This window comes from Sturnira hondurensis, unplaced genomic scaffold, assembly GCF_014824575.4.
Source record: "Sturnira hondurensis isolate 20B ecotype Veracruz unplaced genomic scaffold, ASM1482457v3 Scaffold0000396, whole genome shotgun sequence".
NCBI lineage: Eukaryota > Metazoa > Chordata > Mammalia > Chiroptera > Phyllostomidae > Sturnira > Sturnira hondurensis.
The window spans coordinates 4278830-4300447 of record NW_028073027.1 but is presented as its reverse complement, the minus strand read 5'-3'; the positions used below and the strand labels follow the sequence as shown (position 1 = coordinate 4300447).

The 21618-nt window shown below is 36.9% G+C and overlaps 1 protein-coding gene across 4 annotated transcripts in view; it reads left to right on the top strand.

Moving 5' to 3' along the window:
- Positions 1–21618, top strand: part of FGF12 (fibroblast growth factor 12) — a 513666-nt gene that overhangs the window by 472199 nt on the left and 19849 nt on the right. For all 4 annotated transcript variants that reach the window (XM_037039936.1, XM_037039945.1, XM_037039927.1 and 1 more), the window contains one exon: positions 18887–19085. In XM_037039936.1, coding sequence (XP_036895831.1) covers positions 18887–19085 — 199 coding nt within the window. The remainder of the gene's footprint in view (positions 1–18886; positions 19086–21618) is intronic.

Below are 21618 nucleotides of genomic sequence, written 5' to 3'. Positions count from 1 at the left end.
GTTTACTCAGGTTATCAGTTAAAAACTAAATATTAACTTAGTAAACTATTGAAAAATATGTATTGTTCATTTTAAAGGTTATTCATTTTCTAAGGGCCATCACTGAACATTTCATTTCTAATTAGATGTTTTGATGTATTCAGTCTTAAAAAAAGTGAACATTCTCTCCTAATCATTTTTATGTAATTAATTTGCTTAGCATATCTTCTTACCATAATGCAAAATGCTCAGCTCCTTGTCTTTGGAATTGATGTATTTTTCTGGGTTAACTCTGGGTCCTTTCTTCTACTCAAAAGTTATTAAAAAACTATAGAATTAAGAAATCTAGTCACAGCAAATATGGAGATATTATAAAAGCTAAAATTTAAAAGAACATTAATCCTAATGTTCTAGTATATTGCCACTGAGAACACCTTGAAAGAATTTGTAAAGAACATAATCTTCCTTCTCCCATGAACACCTTCCCCATCTGTCCTAATTGGTCAGCTCAGGTACTATGGGGGGCCCTTGGACAGTAAAGAAATCTGTAGCTTTCTATCCACTGTTTTCAAATGCAAGGACTAAGAAGTCTCTTTTGATTTCTATGATGCTTACCTCAGAGTATTTTATAAAAGCTTGGCAAGAAAGGAAATGTAATAAGAACACACTGCTCTTCAAGTGATGTTATATCTGTAATTGAATTTCATATAATTCAGGCTTTCATAGTTTCATCCCCAATTAAAAAAACTCCAACTGAGTATTAAATACTTTTTAAAGATTAATAAAGGAAAACACATAATACATAGTTAAAATTGGTCTCCTGGTTCTGAGGTTAATAGTAACTATTCATAGTGTTTTATGTAGATACTAAGAATACAGAAATAAAAACAAAAATGGCACTAAAGTTTTCTTTCATATTAGGACTTCCCAAAAAAGTTTCTAGAGAATTGCACATGTACTTTCAAAGAAGACTCTGCTTGACTAAATCACAGCAAACAATAAAAGCAGTACTTCGTTATTATTCTATTTAGATAATTAGTTCAAAGGGAAATGTTTTTTTTTTAAGTTTTCCTTTCTTTGGATTGCTAGTAATTGTATATTTCATCAAACAAAAACAGAAACCCCAAGGATCCCATATCTGATCTCTATTTGCTGGGGGAACTCAAAAGTCGAGCCTTAGTAGATAGTCTTAGTGACTAATGCACATGGAAAGCTGTTATTCCAAGGACTGGAATGCGCAACCACGTGACTCCAGAAGGTCCCACAAGCAGTTCAACCTTTGTGCACCAGGGAGTCTGCAAGCCACTGTGTTCCAGGAAGGGAATGACCTGATCACAGATAAAGAATTGGTGACCATCAGATAAAGAAGGAATACAAAATCACCTGGACTACAACTCCCATCCAATTAACCTTTTCCCTCCCCAAACCCCTTACCTACCCTTCCTTCTCCTTATGAGAAGATCTACTTGTGATGAGGTGTTAAGATGGTTTTTGAGGGCCTATAACCTACAGTCTTTTCAGATCACTATCATCTGAATAAAACACCCATAAAAATTGAATCCTTGTCTCTACTTACAGGTCCGGTAGCGACAGGCAGCACTTATGCCAACTTTTCCAGTTTCACATTCTTAAGGCCACTCAGTAGACACTGATTTTTTTCTGCCAAAGCTCAGCCCACTGTCATATTAAGGTATTATTTTCTATAACTAGTCCTTACTTTATATATTGTAAAACTAGATATTTATCTTCACAAATATGGCTTCTAAAATTAATCTATAATTTTATTCTGTTTTGGGGGAAAGCCTCAAAAGTCTAAACTCAGGATCGATTCTGAAAAACTGGCATATAGCCTTATTCAAATTTGTAAGAGCTTTAATAGGAGAAACTTACATACATGAGCAAAGCAGCTGTTCCCAGTGGTGGCTGAGGCTGGCTGGCCAGGAAGAATCTACACCCCTCCCAGGACAGGATCCCTTTTTATTGGGGTTAATAGTAAAACTAGATGGTGGGTAGTCCTGTAGATCACCAGAAAGAACAATGCATTCCTGAGTTAGCAGATAAGATCAGGCAGTTACCACACTCCATACACGCACTAACCTTTTTCCCGGGGGCATGACATTTATCTTTGAGCCACATTTTTGCTTTTTGGGTAGTCAGCCAAGCCTGAGGCTACAGAGATTAAATAGTTATGGAGGGTTAGACAGCGAATCCATTTCCCAGGTGCCTTTGCTGCTGGAGCTATATTGCATCTCTAAATGAGTTCCCTTATACTCTGTATCCTAGTTTGTGTTAAAGAAAGAGTGCTTAAGGCTGTCAAATTGTCACAGTAAACTAAATAGACTCAAAATGGGGGAAAATGTTATAAAATGCTGTCAAGTTTACTTTGATGGTTCACATTGAGAATGTTATTCTTGAAGGAAAGTAAGAAATGTGAAGCCTAGACTGTTTTACTTATTAATTCCATCTGTATGTGACATTCTTCATGCTAAATGAATTGCTAATCGCCATCATGTATGAATGAGATTTTTTGTCTCCTGGCCAGGTTAAAAATTCTTCTGCACCACCAAATATTGTTACATAATAAGCTCTAAATACTCGCTAAAAAAGAATGGTGGCATTTCATTGCTCTATTGTTTATAATGATCTCTCACCTTCAGGATTCTACATCTTGTTCTATTTCTAACACTCCCATTTAAAATCTCTGCTCGAGGCACTATAAAATGTGGTGTTCAACTAGGCCTTTAAAAAAAACCTCAATTTTTTCTGAGTAAAATCTTTGAAATAGCCCTTTATTATTCTTTAAAATTAATTGACTCTGATTTTTCTCTTCAATCATTTAAACATTATCTACTTTCATTGAAATAAAGCCTTTATAAAAATTTAAATTTAAGACCAACCATATATCAAATGGAAAAGAAGAATTTATTTTGTTCTTGCTTCAAAATGAGGATTCTGCATGCCTTTTTGAAACAGATAGGCAATTAGTGGACTCTGCTGGCCATGTGTGGGACTGCCAACATCCGTTCCAGTTCTGATTGCAAGGCAACTTCCATGGTAAAGAGTACACCTGCTGGGGGGTTCCTCTCCACTCAGTTCTTAGTACCCGAGAACAGAATCCACCATCATCATTCTGGTGATCATCTACCACAACCCTTAGCACAGTGTCTGACCCAAGGCAGGAATCCTATAAATCCTTGGTATATAACAATTAAATAACCTCAAAAACGAATACTGATTTCACTACAAATATTTCAAATTGTATATGTTGTGTAAAAAGGATCAAGTACCTTACTAAACAGCATACATATTGGGTTTTTTAGAATGTCTCATGATAGTTTAATGTGAGTTTGATGGAGATTGGATTTTTTTGAACTGTTAAGAAAGGTGCCTGTCTATGATCATCTCCTCAGGGAAAAATGGCACACCCTGCAGAGGCAGCTCTAGGATATTCATGCCTAGAAGGAGAAAAATTTCACCAATTATCCAGTATTTTGTTCTCAGGGTTTCAAAACCTAGCTTTATGAAAATCAGTCCATATGGAAATATTCTGATGTTTAGAGCTGTGAAGGCAAGTTGTATCCAAAGTAATATGAATGAGTAACTTGGTGGTGTTATTAGAACCCCCTAGATACTGGGCCATGCTTTCATTTTGCAAGTGGAAGAATGAGGATCTCCAGGGTTCCACAACTGCCACTCAGTGTGATCCATCAATTTAGGTTCCCACCTGGTTTGCTGTCTTTACACTAGAGGGGAACATGCTAATCTCTGGGTCGGTGTGTTGGAAAGCCTCAGAGCACTCGTACTAAGCATGCGCTTTGGCACTTTGGGCCGACAAGATAACCATAACAAGCTAAATCTCTTGTTATCCATTTTATGACCTCTGACCTATTTGAGTGGATTTCTACTTTACATAAAACAACTTGAAGTGATAATAGAAAGTTATCACAAAAAACATCCCTCCATTTTAAAATTCTCAAGTTTATTTTCAACAATTATGTCAGGAAAATCATAAATCTAATGCTATGTGAGTTGTGAGGAGTTTGGATATTGTTTGTCCTAGAAAGGTTCTGCTTTTTTTTTTTTAGAACATAGTATACATACTTACTGGCCCAGTGTGTATCATTTGGTAGAAAGAAAACTCGAGAAAGACCACCGCCAATCCTTACGGCCTAACTTGGGCATCCAAGGGCGACAACAGCATCTACCTTGCATGACAGGCTGATAGTACTCCTGGAGTCACAGTGGTGGCGCACATACAAATTATAATATTTGGAATCCATATTTCTTCTAACATGAGGGAGGAATAAGGCTACCGACATTTGAAAGTGCTTCAATATGGATTGAGAACTTATCCCAAAATAAGTGGAGCCATGCCTATTTCCCTCAGTTGTGTAGAAAATGACAGATGACTTGAGATGAGACCATGAAGTATATATAGCCTTGAAATGTTACCAGTTTTAACCAAGGTAACTCTTATCATCAGTCTCCCGGAGAACAGGTGTATTTGGTAAGAGTTAAATTAAAACATTATATTATATATTTATACATATTTTACACATATGTATATAATATATAATACTAGGACTACTGAGAAATTAAACCAATTATGGGAACCTACTTAAAAGAAAATAAAGACTTGAATCAGCATTGAGGACTGGGTCCTATATTGCATCAAAAAGAAAGTGAGCACCCTTACTGAGTGAGCCATGCAGTCCACTGTCAGTGTCCAAGACATGGTAGATGGACAGTGGTAGTAGGGGATCCACCGTATAAAAGTTGAAGTCCTTATCTTCTCCCCTCAGATGAGATGGTATCTAAAGTAAATATTTTCTTCTTGGAGCCATATTTTAATGGGTACATTGGCAAACATGAATGTACCTAGTGCAAAGCAACCAAGACCATGAGGTAGGCCAAATCATATCTCATGGAATGGTTGAAATACTGAGAATATTTAATAATACCTATTGCACTTACGAAGTATTTTCTGGTCTCTGAAAAACACGAGCCATGGGAATCCAGATTATCGAGACTAAATTTCTGACTTATCTGGAGCAAATTGTCCTGCTCTGTGTAATCCTACCTCCCAACAGGACTATTATGACAACTAAATCTAACTCCACTCACTGTGTAGGTGCTAAAATTATTTTTGACATTACTATTTAAAGGATTATTGTGTTGTCCTTAATTCCATATTTTATTGGCAGTTTCTTGATACCAATGGCTCCCTATTTGAAATGGCGAACATCTTAATGCTTTTTTGTATCTCAATGTATTCTTACAATGGTATGTGGTATGTACACAGATTTGTTTTGTAGATAAAAATAACTGCAGATGTTCATAAGTACATGTTGGGTCTACACTTAGTGCAGCAATACAAATTAAAGATTCACCTTTCATTTTGAAAATGAACCTTGAAGATAGAATTTCTCCACTCAGGGCCTTATTCCTTAGGAAAATCAAGTGGTCTCCTCTTTAAGTTTTAAACCATTGCAATCTGTGATTTCATAAAAAAAAATTGTAAAGTAAGCATGTGGGGGGCTAATAACATTAGAAACTTCTTTTGAGTGCAAAGACCTTTCTTGTTGCCTGTGTTATTTTTTAATGTATTAATATATTTTAATTGTGTTTTAGGAAAACTGTGTGTACACGCACGTGTGTGTGCCTGTAAGAGACAATGAGAGTGAGAGAATAAGAAGAGAATTTCCCTTCCTACTGAAAAGCCCATAATCACTTGTTTCATTCTGGTTAGCTTGTAAGAAAATCATAAGACTAGTAACCATATGATTCGTTCTTTACTAAGTGAAAATTTGCTGAATAAGATTTTAATTTTTCTTTATCATATAAAGTTTCTGCATTAGTCCTGGCTGGTGTGGCTCAGTGGATTGAGTGCTGGTCTATGAACCAAAGGGTCACCAGTTTGATCCCTAATGAGGGCACGTGCCTGGCTTGCAGGCCAGGTCCCCTTTAGGAGGCATGTGAGAGGCAACCATACACGGATGTTTTTCTCCCTCCTGTCCCCTCTGTCGAAAAATACATAAAAATTAAAAATCTAAAAAACAAATTTTTTGTATTAAGTGAGATTGAAATGTGATTTTACCAGTTTGTCCTGATAATTAATGCTAAAACACCAGAGATGGCCACAGAAGCCCACTGGTGCCATCCTCAGGGTGCTTAACGGCTCAGTGTTATCCTATGTCCATGTGACAAACAAACTAAAAAGGATCAGAACATGTTTTAATCTAATTTTCTTATTTTCAGGGGAACCTGTCTCCTATCCAGTTTGTATGTTTCTCTGTGTCCCTGTCATTTTTAGGGCTTTGTTATGTTACTTGTGCAAATACATGGTGTCAGGACCGTCACTGGTGCTAGAAGCAGTGATAGGGAAGAGGTACCTGAGGCCGCTGCAACAAGCCTGTCTCTTTCACAAGGCCTATACTGCTGTCTCACCGGCTCACTGTAATGGAATCCAAAAAGGATGGACAGAAATAATAAATATTTTTGAAGAGGTCATCGTTCTTCAGAATAATGGGCATAAATGAGAATATCTTGCACCTATAGGATACTTTATCATTTATGTTGCTTTTCATGGGTGAGATATTGACCTACTTGGATTTAAGAAGAATATTTCAGAAAGAGAGTGGGGATTAGAATTTTTCAGAATCCAGTCATCAGTATATAGTGTAAGATGCATATTATAGGTCTGTTAAATAATTGCTGTATTTTTCTTTTAAAATATGGTTGTTTTACACATATTTTACCCTTTAAAAGAGTTTTTTATATGTATGGAACTTTTTAAAGCATAAAACTTTATGCCAGCTGCAACTTATATACTGTGCTTTTATTTCCTTATTACTGATAAATGTATTATGTGTATAACAATTATAAAATGTTGACCTTTGTGCTTGGTCTGAGAGAAGTGGTATGGATAAAATATAAAGTTAATGTGAAATATCTTAAATACTTCATCTTTCTGAGGACTATGTAAACAAACAAACAAGCAAACTGCTTTGTCTTGACTCTAACAAACCATTTACCCTATATCAGGTGTTTCCCACGCTTTTCGTCAACCTTCCCTCAACAACACAATGTGGAAAACTCCTCAAACTTCTGTGCTTCACATAGACTATTCCCTCCCCCACCTTGCACCTGAGTGTCAAATGCAGACGCCCCTGTTAATAGATCCTGGTGAAAGGAAAGGAGGGTGTCAGAAACTTGGTAGCCAACCCAGAATCTTCTTCAGAGTGTATTAGTTTTCGGGGTTGCCATAACAAAACACATGTCTGTGTAATAAAATGCTGCATACTGAGTTGTTTAAACAATTAAAATTCATTTTCTCACAGTGTGGGGTGCTGGAATTCCAAAATCAAGGTGCCAGCGAGGTTAGCTTCTTCCGAGACTTCTTCGCTTGGCTCACAGGTGTTTGCCTCCCTGCTGCCTCTTCACTTGGTTGTCTCTCTGCATTCCTGCCCCTGGTGTCCCTCTGTGCATCCTAATCTAATCTTATAAGGAAATTGGGTTTAGATTGGGTTAGAGCCCTACCCTCTAAGATAGGCTCATTTTTATTTAATTGCCTCTTTAAAGGCCCTATATGCAAATATAGTCACATTCTCAGATACTGTTACTAAAAGAAAAATGAAAAGAAATGGAAATAAGATTCAGAAGGCCCATAATCTTTCTTTCTTTCTTTTTATTGTTGTTCAAGTACAGTTGTCTCTACCTCACACCACTCTCCCCTGCCTCATCCATGCCCACCTCCCACCTTCAGTCCTGCCCTCCTGTGGCTTTGTCCATGGGTATTTTATATGTGTTCCTTGACAACCCTTCCCCTTCTTTCCCCCATTATACCCTCCCCCTCCTCCTATGGTTACTGTTAGTTTGTTCTTTATTTCATGCCTCTGGTTATGTTTTGCTTGCTTGTTGTTTTGTTGATTAGGTTCCACTTATAGGTGAGATCATATGGTATTTGTCTTTCATTGCCTGCCTTATTTCACTTAGCATAATGCTCTCCAGTTCCATCCATGCTGTCATGAAGAATGGGTGGAGCTTCTTTCTTTCTGCTGTATAGTATTTCATTGTGTAAATGTACCACAGTTTTTTTGATCCACTCATTTACTGATGGGCACTTAGGTTGCTTCCAGCACTTGGCTCTTGTAAATTGTGCTGCTATGAACATTAGGATGCATAACCTCTCTTTCTCAGTCACACCAAGACCAAAGCCTATTCCAACCAAGTCACCACCGCTCCACCTAGTGGTAGCATTCTCTAATTGGAGGTTCAGTACCACCTCTGGAAAACAACTTAAAGTTGAAAGATAAACAGGGGCATAGTTTCAGTCTTTAATCCCACAGAAATCTTAGGAAAGGCCAGAATGGTATTCTCCTAAATGCAGTAGGTCCTACGGAGCGTGGACATGGAGGTGCTATCCTAGAATTCATTCCATTCAACCATCTTTTAGGTCGACTATCTCATTAGTGACTCTTAGAACCTTAGATTTCATTGAGAGAGTCACATAAATATTGAATATTAGAATATTATATAAATTGATTATTGAACTAATAAAATATTTTCTTTCCTTCTCTTCCTTCGTTCATTCTCTACCTCCTATGTTCCAATGCATTACTCAAGGGTCAAATACAGCCTCTTCCAGGAAGATCTTCTTGACCTTGATCCTTACTTAACAGAGATTTTATTACTTGATCATATGTCTCACAACATTTTGAACTCTGACTACAAAGACTGTCTATTAATTTCTATATCATTAACTAATTAGAGCACATACAAAATTTAAATGTTTGGTGAAAGAATATATGGATTATATAATTATTTCACTGAGTATCTGGGAATTAAATACCAAATATGCTATTTTGTCAACCTCATATTAACCTTCCCTTGTCCCACCTACTTTGGCTGGCCCATCTATAGGTTATTTTCATATAAAATGTACATCAAATGTACATGAAAATATGGCAAACTCATACTTCCATTTTTCTTGACCTATTTATGAGAAACTGTTTTAAAAGTTATACTATGTGCATTTTTGCCCTTGCTCAAATAAAGACTGTATGTGTCAGAAATGGAAACTTGTCTAGTTTTCGATAAGCATGGTAGCTTGTTCACATGTTGTTCTGCTCTCCCACACAATTGTTTTAAATGCAGCTTTTCAAAAGTTGAATGCTAGAAATTTTCATGCTGATTCCATTAGGGAAAATGGTCAGATTCTATTCAGGCTGAATACAAGCTAAATTGGTGAGATGCTGTGACACTTTGCTGCTTGGCTTCTAGTGAAGAGAACAGCAGCAGTTTTGAGGTTCGCTTCCAGTCCTGGGTCTTTCCCTTTTATAAAATGGTTTAGAAAACTTCCAGGTTTCTTTTCAGTTTCATCTCTAATAATCCAGACTTCTATTAAGAGGAAAAATTTAAAAATTTAAAACACTAAGCTGCAAATTACCGGTATCTCTAAAGAGCAAAAACTCTTGTTGAGCATCTTTGACACACTGCAGGGGAAACCAAAGGCAAGTACTAACTGCTTATCAATAATTAAACCTCAAACTTTGTTTTTCTCTCACCCCTGAAGACAGTCTGATCCATGCTAATTCATCTTCTAACCCTTTTTTCATTTTTACTTTCATCGTCAACATTTTAAAATATTTTATTGTGCTTTTATTGGCATTTTGCCAATCGATAAATATGAATATCTTATTTATTTATTCCACCCATTCCCCCACCCCATCCCTTTGGTAATCTATATCTATAGAGCCCCAACTTTGAAACTAAAGCTGTAGGCAGGTTCAGAAAATTTTAGGTTAACAGAAAAGGAGATATGACTCATGCTAGGCAATGGCTTTTTAATTATTTTTAAATTTTTCAACCCATTTTTTGTTTTCTTCTCTTTTTTTTTACATAGAGGCAGAAAAATCAAAATAGAAGATGAATACATATTATTTCCCTTTTAGATAAAGTAGCATTCCATAAAATAAAATTTAAGAGAAATCAAATTGATGGCTTTTGTGTAGGTGATCTAAAAATAAAATTCTTTATTCATTTGACATTTCCTGAACATGACTTTAATAGAATACATTTATATATACAAAGGAAGTATAGCCTTCTTACTAATCAGGTTAAAATGTGCAGAAAAAAGTTACTTTCACTTCACTAAGTATTAAACAACATTTTATATAAGACTTCTTGAAAGAATTGGAGGTATATAGACAAGGACCAGAAGAGGAGCTATGACATTTTACAGTACATCAGAAGAATGGGTTTACTCTTAAATGATTCACATGTGGTTTTGAAAGAATTAACATAAAAAGGAATCATTAGCATTCTACTTATATCCTTCCCATGTGTTTGCTTTGCTTAATACATGTTAGTGGCTTTTATCAAGTTAAAATGTATTTGAATTTTTATGTAATTACTTGTCAATTCAAGAAAGGAATAGTATCTCTTATAGACACTCTCCGTGAAATCTCTGTCTTTTGTAAGCTGACATAGAATGTGGATTCATATCTCTCTTCATTTGTGTATTGTAGGCTCCTTCAGAAAATGTATACTGTTTATTTAAACATGTTTCTCTCTCTCTTTTTCATATACAAGTATTTTTCTATAAGAATAAATAATATTATCTTTAAAAGTGAATCTGTTGACCATTAGCTGTAACTTTCAAGTTTCAATTATAAAACAAACAGACTAAGTGAATGTAAGTAGTTGGATTCTGAATTTTGTTTCCATGGAAGCTTAGCTCTGGAAGATTTCTCTACTTGGACTGACGAAACCTTCCGAGGGCTGTTTCATCAAACTGTTCTGGCCATTTGGAATAGGCTGTCTTCATCCACTCATTCACAAGCTTCCATAGAGAAGCTACCAGTTGCTAGGCACTATGCAGGAGCAAAGGGGGAATAAGTGAGAGACCCTGATCTCAAATAAGTTGTACTTAGTAAGATTGCATTTGCAAATGCATATAACATCTAGTGGCATGATGTTGATTATGACAATTCATACCCCTGGAGACCTTGGTTTCTTTGTAAAATGGAGGCTCAGGCTAAATATAGACTCCAAGGCCTCTATGTTCATCGTAAGGACAGAGCATATGGCCTTCACTTGCTTTTAGTACCTTTTATGAAATCAAATAAGTCCTTGTCATGGTCTGAGTGATAGCACAATCAAAACATGATGGAGGTAAATTGTATTCAGTAATCTTCAGAGACATTCGTAAAGTAAACTAGGCCCCTCTCTCTGCATCCCTCTTGAGTGCTGAATTATTCATCATCTCAGCAAGAGGATTTGCAGTAGATTTTTAAAAACCACAACTCTAGCTTTTTGCTTCTATCAAGACTGTTTGTCTAGCAGTTTACTCTTTCAGCCATTGAAATAAAAGTGTCTAGTGAGACAGAGCATGCAGGCTTGATTGAGACGGAGCAGAAGACACCTGTGAGAGGCGGTTTTATAGCTCTGCTAGGGGTATAAAGTCAGGTCTTGGTCTACTCACACCCACGGGGGGTACCTGCAGGCTACCAGAGTTATTTTGCTTTGTTTTTTTTAATTTTTCATTTGTCTCAGATTAATAAAGGATCTGCAGTGTCTGTTATACTTCCCAGCAACTTCACGGCAATCCTGCATCGGGTGCTCTGTAGTCATGGTGCATCCCAGCCCGCACTTCTCATTCATTGACCATTTACAGGAGCTCCTCGCTGAGGAAGGTTTCAGTCACTGAGCACTGGAACCCCTGCCAGGAAGATGTTTAAGTGAAAGTGTAACTTGAACCCAATGAGCAAGCACCAGAAGCAAATTCTGGGTTTGTTTCTCCTCGGTGACAGAAGAGATGGCACGATAGTGTGCCTACAGTGACATATTACCCCTAATAAAAGCCCTCAACAGCGCTTTCACAGGTGAAATGTCGTCACTGTCTGGAAAGCCCACCATGTTTTATGTTTATGCCAGCTTTGACCAGAAATTCAGATAGTAATGGACAAGAGGTTTTTGGTCCCCTTGATTTAGGGACTTATCCAAATCATGGAAAAGCTGAAAATGAAACTGGGAGAGTCCCATGACACATATGATGATAATTTTCTAAGTACTGAGTACCAAGTTTATTCTGGTGGTCTCTGAGCGATGGGGTAAGTGAGGTAATAAGATTTATTTTCATCCCCTCCTTCACTCAACTAGTCCATTTGCAGTTGTTTAAATAGTGAGGGTCTCATTGATTTCCTCCTTCAGTAATTTTTCTCAGAGAGAACCATTCTTTTATATGGGATCAAGGGATCTTATTCTAATAGTCATGAGGCTTTTGCTTGTCGTGTGTGCCTGTGTAAGTAAATTCCCATTTCAGAGTCTGAGATTTATCACATTTAGTATAGAAGTGATCTTGCAGCTGTGCTCTGTATTAGATGTCTGAAAGCCACATTTAGCTAATAGATTAATTTTACTTGACCAAGAGGATTTTCCCTTTAATTTAATTTACTGTTTGAAGCAGTAACACATGCATAGAGAAAAGTAACTTTATTTCTTGCCACTTTATTCTCCAACCATCCTGATCCCTACCCAGAAGGCAAACGCTATTGTCAACTCCTTGTGTGTTGACACACACTATAGATGTGTGTATGTGTATATATGTGGTATATATGTGTGTGTGCATGTGTGTGTGTGTGTGTGTATATATATATATATATTGGGTTGACCAAAAAGTTCTAGTTTTTTCTGTACCATGGCTCTAGTAATGCTTAGTTGTCTCTAACTTCATTCAAAACAATTTTGTTAGATGGTATCGTGACAGCTGTCATATCAGCATGCATTTTAAAAACTTAGCAAAATTAGTGAATCTTTGTGCAGCCATTTTAATATTGAAGATGGAAAAAGCACATATTTTTTGGCATATGTGCTTTATGATTTCGAGAAAGGTAAAAATGCAACCGAAACACAAAAAAAGATTTGCGCAGTGTATGGAGAAGGTTCTGTGACTGATTGAACATGTCAAAACTTTGTGAAGTTTCTTGGTACTATTGACATTTTGGCCAAATAATTCTTTGCTGTGGGACTGTCTTATGCATTGGAAGATGTTTAGCAGCACCATTTACATACTCAAAATATCCATATCAATATAGTTATTGGTGAAAATGAAAAATGTGGGTTTTTACTTCATGGAAGAAACCATATGAACTTTTTGGCCAACCCAGTACATATGTTTTTGTTTTGCATTATAACTGTCATTACAATGTTATTATTTTTGCTTTAAAATTAAAATAAGAAAAGTATGTGCTTTTATATTTGTGAACATATTTATGATTCCCAGTGCTATTTATCCTTTCCTGCATAACCTAGTTTTCCATCTGGTATAATTTCCCTTCAGCCCAAATAACATATTTTAGCATTTATTATAATGTAAGTCTGCTAGAAATAAATTCACTCATTTTGTTTATCTGAAAATACTTTTACTTTATTTTACCAGCTTTGAAGGATACATACACTGTGTGTAAAATTACAGGTTCAATCAGTTTTTTTATTTCAGCACTCTAATGACTTCATTCTCTCTTGTCTCCTAGCTTCGAATGCTTATGTGTTTGATACATCTTTTTTTCTTCACTGCTTCATTTTACTTTTTTCTTTATCTTTATTTCTCAGCAGTTTGGTTTCAATGTGCCTGAGTACAGTGTTGGTGTTTTTATACTGCTTGGAGTTTGCTGAACTTCTTCAATCTGGATCTGTAGCACTTTTTATTTTTTAGCATATTAGATAAATTTGAACCATTACTTATTCATTTTCACCTTTATTTAATTGCTTTTTCTTCCATGTATGTGCTTAATATGGTGATCTGATTGAGCTTGTTTCTTTGTGTGTTTTTTGAAATCTTTATTTATCTGTGTATTTTTAGCCTGGGTACTTTCAATCAGTCTGTCTTCAGGTTTTTTCATGCCTTCATTGGCCAGTATCTACTTATGGCAGTAAGTGCATACAACATTTTTCTCCCTTAAATGTTGTCCTTTCCATTTCTAAAACTTTCATTTGTTTCTTTTTATTATTTCCATTCTTGCTACTATTTTCTATTTGATTACTAATTATGTCTTTCTTTTTCTGTAAGTCCTATAACGTATTTGTAGGGTGTTAATTCTAAATCTGAGCTGTATTTTGATCTTTGTGTTGACTGCTAACATTGCTTTGCTTATATACATGGTTTGTGACCTTTATCTTATGCTACACATTTCTATGATATGTTGTAGAATGTATTATTTTACCCTCTGACAAAGAGTGTGTGTGAGTGTGTGTTTTGGTATTTAGAAAAATACCTAGTAGATCCTCTTATCTTACCATGTTGTGTGTGTATGTGAGTGTGTGCATGTTGGAGGCAGAGGGGTTCGGTCTTAACTATTTTTCTGATGTCTTTAGCCATAGGGGTGGGGGTGTGAGGATCTTAGCTAGGTGTGATCATTAATCTGAGTTTCTTTTCTGAGGTTTTCAGTGAATGTCCAATGTGTTTCTTAAGGTGTCTCCTTTCTGGCTTGTCTAGACATTCATCACATCCCAGCCCTGCACAGTCTCTGGTATCTTTCTTCAGCTCTCAGTCTGCAGTAGCTGTTCAATGCTGGGCTTCGAGGACTCTCGTCTTGAACTTGTGCAGTCTGTGGAAAAGCCCAGGGTCTTTGGGAATTCCCATTGAATCCTCCCGCATTGCACCAGGTTCCTTTCCTCTGGAACCTTCATCCACATATCCAAGGCCCTTTATAGATCAAAACCTCAGTTTCTGCCTCCTCAGTTTAAGAAGAATGAAAGTGCTATACTTCAGCATCACCCTTCCATTTCAGGCTTAAAGAGAACCACTTGCAGCAAGCCAGAGTTCATGTGGTACTTACCTCATATATTTTCTTTCTCTTGAAGATCAAAACCCTGTAATTCCAGTTGGCAGGTGCCAGGAAACTATTGCCTCATGTCTTTACACAGTTTTACCATTGTTTACATCAGGAGGTTATGCATGATACCAGTTATTCTGACCTCAAGGGTACTGACACGTGGAGTTTTAAAAATAGGAAAATTTCATGTAAAAAACCCTGGCAGGCATTTCCAATCTCAGTTGATAATTTCTGGGACTTTTTAGAATATTCAAGATGAATGGTTTTCTAAAATGTATTGCAAAGTTTAAATTGAAGTATGGGAATTTGAAAATATCCCCCACGTTCATTCTTCTCCACAGAAAGGAAGGCAGACTGAGGCACCAGAGGCTCACATGCTCCTTCATGAATGTGTGCAGGGTATGTGGTGTAGTTGCCTTGGTTTTCAAACTTAGTCATTGTGGGCATTTGGTGACATACTATGTACATGCTTAGTTCATAAAAACCAATGACGATTTTAGTGGAGAACTGCACTAAAATCTCTGTCTCCAGAACATTCAGACTCTTGGAAGTAATTTTTATAACAGTGAATAGTAATATGATATATCCCTCCACCCAAAAGCCTCCCACTTTCCACTCCCGCCCCTTCTATAGTTGTAGGCTTCTGGTTATAGGCTAAATCCAATGGCTATGTGATATTGTGCCTTATTAAGAGGTGTTATGAAGCTGAAAATTACATTGTTTCTCAGATTCATGTCTAAAACTTGTGTGTCAGTGCCACTGAGCTTGCTCCAACTCCTAGCAACCCTGGAGATCACACTATGAATGAGTGATCTCCACAATATCCTGTTCTCAACATGCCTTCTCAGCTTCTGTAAACTCAGGCCTATGGCTTCCTTTATGGAGCCAATCCATCTTATAAGAGGAAAGTCTTCCTCTTTCCTTGCTGCCTTCTGTTTTTCCCAGAATTATCTTTTCCAAAGAACCCTGCCTTCTCATGGCGAGCCCAAAGCAAGACAAAATTAGTTTTGTCATCTTTGCCCCCATCAATGTTTCAGCCTCGATTTGCTTTAGGACCACTTGTTCATCTTTCTGGCAGTCCCAGGTATTCATACAGCTTACTTCCAACACCACATCTCAAATGAATCATTGTATTTTTCCCATCAGCCTCCTTCAATGTCCAGCTTTCACATCTGTACATAATAACTTGGAATACAAGGGCGCGGAAGGTCTTAATGACACCTCTTTGGTCTTGGTGATCTCTAACTCTTCCATTGCTGCCCTTCTGAGTCTGAGCCTTCCCTTGACGTTTTGGCTGCACTCTCCGTTTGAACTGATGACTGATCCAAGGGAAGGAAAGTCTTTAACAATTTCACTGTTTGCCTGGTCTACATTAAACCTGTATCAAAAATATCCTCTACCAGAAAAAGAGAAAGGGTCAGGTTTATTCATGTGCTCTCTATAGAGGACCAAATTAACCTTAAGTAAGATAGCCTTGATTAGCCTTTTCAGGGAAGAGAAACTCAGGATAGAGCACTCGGATTCCACAAGTAAAGTAACTTTTCTCAGCAGTTGCTCAGCATAATTTTTTCTCTTATCAGACATCATCTGGAAATTGTAACTATAAGTAAAGAAAGTGAGTAATAGGCCAGATACTATGTTAAACACACCTTTATTGTCTTATTTACTAATTGTAAACTTATAGTCATGATATCATTAGCCTTAATTCACAGATGACACTGAGCTCCAGAAGAATTAAATAACTTGTCCAAGTTTTAAAATCATGGATTTGAATCTGTCTATCTGCCTTCACAATTGTGTTTCCAATATACCAGTTTTTATCACTTTATGGTGACATAAATTTACTTGGTTGCTTTGTAAGATACTACAAAGAATATATTAACAAAGAACCTTTACTATTAGACAAACCAGCTCATTTTCCAGTAAAAAAATTATCTAGAGCCCTGGCTGGTGTAGCTCAGGGGATTGAGTGCCAGCCTGCAAACCAAAGTGTCACTGGTTCGATTCCCAGTCATTGCACTTGCCTGAGTTGCAGGCCAGGCCCCCAGTGGGGCCACGTGAGAGGCAACCACACATTAATGTTTTTCTTCTTCTCTTTCTCCCTCTCTTTCCCTCTCTGTAAAATTGAATGAATAAAACCTTTAAAAATTATCTAGACAGTATATAAAGATTTCTGTATCTGTAGAGTATTTTTAAGTTATAAAATTAGACTTGTTCTAGTAAAAACAATGTAGCTCTTTAAATAATGTTTCATTTGAAATGATATATTTTAGCATTTTCTTTGCCTCTTTTCAAGATGGAAGCAATGATTGTCTTGCCTGATTTATTGTGTCTGACAATACACTATGTAAAGCAAACCAAAGATTTTCAAGATCTGTGCATCTAAAAGCTGTCAATGAAGTTAGCAAACTAGAAGCTTCACAGCCAGGTAGTCAAAGGTTATATAATCAAAGGAAGTGTCTATCCCTGGAGTTGTCGGACATAAATTGTGTTTAAAAATAATCAATTCTTATTCATTTTTCCTTATATATTACCCAATAATGAAGATTGCACAGCAAATATGAAAAATGCTTTTGTACACTGTAAAGGGTTTAGATTTGTGTTTTGATTTAAAAAGGAGAAAGATCAAACTGAAAGGATCCTTTGTAGTTACCACATGCTTGGAAAATCAGTAATTTTTACATATCATACAGACAATTGTTAGTCATAATTACTAACATAAGGGCTAAGTTTGATTTCTCTTATTATATTCTTATTTATGTTTTATATTTTGTTTTCTTAATAATATATTATCACCATTTCTTGATATGTAAGCCCTAATTTTGAAATAACAATATTTTTTATATTGGCTCTTTAACTTCAAGGAATTGTTTATTTTATATGAATGGTAAAGATATAAAAGGCTTAAGTCAAAATGCTCACCTATTACTGCCTAGTTCAACAAACATTTATCATTTATACTTAGGGGAGCAGGGAACCTAAGAAGTCCCCAATTTCAACACAAATTAGAGATATGCAGGAATAAAAACCCAGCTCTCATGATGTCTTATCACTCAATTATTTGGTTGAAGTAGTTGTTTTTTTCTAAATCCTAATAACTGTTGAGAATAAGAGGGAGGTATAACCATGTGGCGCATACCATGCAGAAACGTAAGCAGATTCATATATAATATAATGTGAGATAGTGTTATGAAGAAAAAGCAAAGTAAAGGATTAGAAAGTGACTGGGGAATGTGCTAAATTATGTAAGGTAGTCGGAGAGGTGTCTGAGAGTCACATTTGAACGGTGACCTTAATGACATGTGAGATCGAACTGTGTTAATTTGTTGTCCAAGAGGTTTTCAAAAACAAAGGTTGTGCAGGACTTGAAATGGGTTGTGCTTGTTGTTCCTAAGAATCAGAGCAGAGACCAGGGCTGCAATGCAATGAGTGTTCATTCATTCCTTCCAATTTCATCCCAAGGGTTATTACAGCCAGCACAATGAGGAGGAAATGTGGGTCTGTAAAGAATGGGAAAAAGATAAGTCAGAAGTATGGGACAAGTTAATTACATTAACTATATAGGGTCAGACAAGGCATGTGTTGCTACTTGACTTGAAAAACACACACTTGGCAGGTAAAGAAAGCTGGGAGGAGCAACAGGGGCTGTACATCTAGGATAGACCCTCAAAAACGTCTGCTGAGCCTGTGTGTGCTGTTGTTTGGATTTTGACTCCCAGGGGTGCATTCTACATGCTAAGGGCCACTCGGATGCACAGTGGCCAGTCTCTTAAACTTATAAAACATGCTGGGATCAGAGTTTGAACCTGGGCATAATCTTGATATTAACACAATGAGTGACTTTAGCCTCTGTAGTTGTGCTCTGTAGGGGAAAAGCTTTCTGGAAAGAAAACCTTGTTTCTTGATTTTGCACAGACAATCTTTATAACCAAGAGTGAGTAGAAATTATGTGCAGTTTCCTCTCACACATTCTTAACAGCGGACCTATATTTCGTGTTCATTGTATTGAAGCATTTGCTGATTTATTAAAAAATCCTTTCTCTTTTTTATATCTATATTTTTTTCTGCAGGATGTTTTCACTCCAGAATGCAAATTTAAGGAATCTGTGTTTGAAAACTACTATGTGATCTATTCTTCCACCCTGTACCGTCAGCAAGAATCAGGCCGAGCGTGGTTTCTGGGACTCAATAAAGAAGGTCAAATTATGAAGGGGAACAGAGTGAAGAAAACCAAGCCCTCATCACATTTTGTACCAAAACCTATTGAAGGTAAGAAAGGAACTTTTTGTCTTCTTTAGAATCCGATCAGTGTGTTTGTGCCAATTCCTCTTCTTGTCCCTTCACTCAGTAGTTTCCGTAGCATACAACGCATCAGAACAAAAATTCAGAAAGCACAATGGTACCTATCCATATTTTAAAAAAGAACATTATATTACAAATGTTTGGTACTTAGAAGAAACTGCTTAGATATGGAAAGGTAGAAAATTTCTGAAAGTAGAAAAGTAATGGTAGTACCATTTGTAATAAAATGTCCTTCTTTTTTGAATACAACAATGAAATATTTCAGGCTACACCCTTAAAGAAACAGGAGCACTATTTTAGCACTTTGAAGTTTTCAAAAGACTTTTAGAAATATGTATATATGCTAATCTCTACATTTTATGAACTTATCTAACAATATAATGTATTAATTTTTCTTTGTACTTTTGAGGAAAGAAAATAATATGCTATCCTGTGATCAATAAATATTTATTTATAGTATGAAATTTTATTCTCATTTAAGCCTATAACTTCCCCTACCCCCATTATTTAATATAATTATGTTTAAGTGATATTTAATATGTGACTTATTTCAAGTTGAGCAGTGGAATAAGTAATTTCATGTCTAGGAAACCCATGTTTGGCAACATTTTTCCTGAATAGTATGAGACTGTGTCATTGGAGTGACCGTGTTTATGGCATTCAGATGGGTTTTCAACATGAGCTCAGAAAGCGGCAACGGCCTGGACTTGTGCCGCCGTGACCTTCGCCTCCTTTACACGCCACACATCATGACCACCTGAAACATTAATCGAGGCTCCTTGTCTGAGAAAATGTGAACATTGAGGCGATGCACTGCAACGCACTATGCACTTTATGTGTACGTGGATAGTGGATATTTGGCCCTGTCCAAAATGTCACAGGGACACACGGTTCATGCCACAGAGTCCTTGATGTCTGCTTTTGCCCAAACCTCCATGGAGGCATTTGCTCCGCCTCTGTGTTTTTAACCACACGAAGCTCAACTTGCCTTTCTGCAGTGGTTTTCACTAATTTGGCCCCATGTCGTTTTCTCTGCCCTTCCCTTCCCACAATTTCCATGGTCTTACTGCCCGGACAATGCCTATTATTTCTTGTAAAAAAAGTAATTTATGAATCAGTACTTCTGGGAGGGTCTCCTTGACTTCCTTCATGTAGAACTAAGCATTCTGTCACTTTATCATTGCATACGTTTCTCTTCCCTAGAAATTATCCCATTGTATTAAATCTGTTTTCAACTCTGTCTTCTCTTATTCATCGTTAGCTCAGGTTTTGAAAGAATGGAACATATTTTATTTTTCCTTTATTTCCTCATATATCCTTGTATCTCATGCAGTGTCTGGCATATCACAAAGATATTCAATCATCAGTTGTCAGATGAGTAGTGAACACGTGAATGAACAAATGAATGAATAAGTAAATAAAAGCAAAGAAGAACTACCTGTTCTAGAGACCTTTATAATATTCTTGGAGATATGAAATGTGCACTGTTAGCAATAGTGTAATGTAAAAGATATATTATACATTGCAGGAAATTCTGTTGGGATTTAGGCACCTCAGGTCTAGGCTTGGTTCGGACCATTGAGATGAGAGGTGGAGGTTAGGTGGAACAAAAACGCTCTGGTGGACTTGTGATGTATTGCTTGTAGGGTTAGGCAGAGGGTGCCTAAGAAAGAGATAATATTTTCCATGGACAAATATATTGATTCTAAAAATGATGTTTTGGACAAATTTTCTTTTTAACTTTTCATTTAAGATGACTTTTTTTGGTTGTTATGCAAGTATTATATGCTCATTAACAACTTGTGGAAAGTATAAAGGAAAAGGGAAATATCTCTGTGTTTTATTCATCCCTTTTATAACCAGCATATTCCATACCACCCCTCCCTGTGAAAATGAGGAGGAAACACCTGTAACCTACCACCCTCATCATAACTGCACTTTGGTTAGTCAGGCTTCCTCCCGGGTCCACACAGATCTGGGGAAGAAATGTAGGCAGTGATCACGTTCCCAGAACTGCTTTCATTCTGTTTATTGCCTCGTTTCAGCACAAGTGTGGGAAGAGGTGACTAGACATTTCTAGTTGTGTACGTTGAATTAGGTTTGCTGTATGTAACAGAAAACCCTGTGAAGGGCAATTTAATTATAAAAAGTTTTATTTTCTCACAAACCAAATCTAGTATCATTTCTCCAGGGCTAGTGCTGTGTCCTTCCTGTTGTTCGGGACCCTGGCTGCATCCAGCCTCTCCACCCGGAGAGGTGTGTTGTACATGGTACATCAACATGGCCTCACACAATGGCCCTAGCTTTGCCTTGACCCCATGACCCAACTGGCACCCTCATTCCAGGCAGAGGACAGAGGGAGGGATGAAGGAGAAGGAGGCAAAAGCCTGTGCCCGTGATCTCTTCAACAGGGTCTCCGTCAGTCGCCATATGACATCTCTATCCATCTGACCACAACGTAGTCAGGTGGTCATACTTAGGTACAGGGAAGACAAAGACA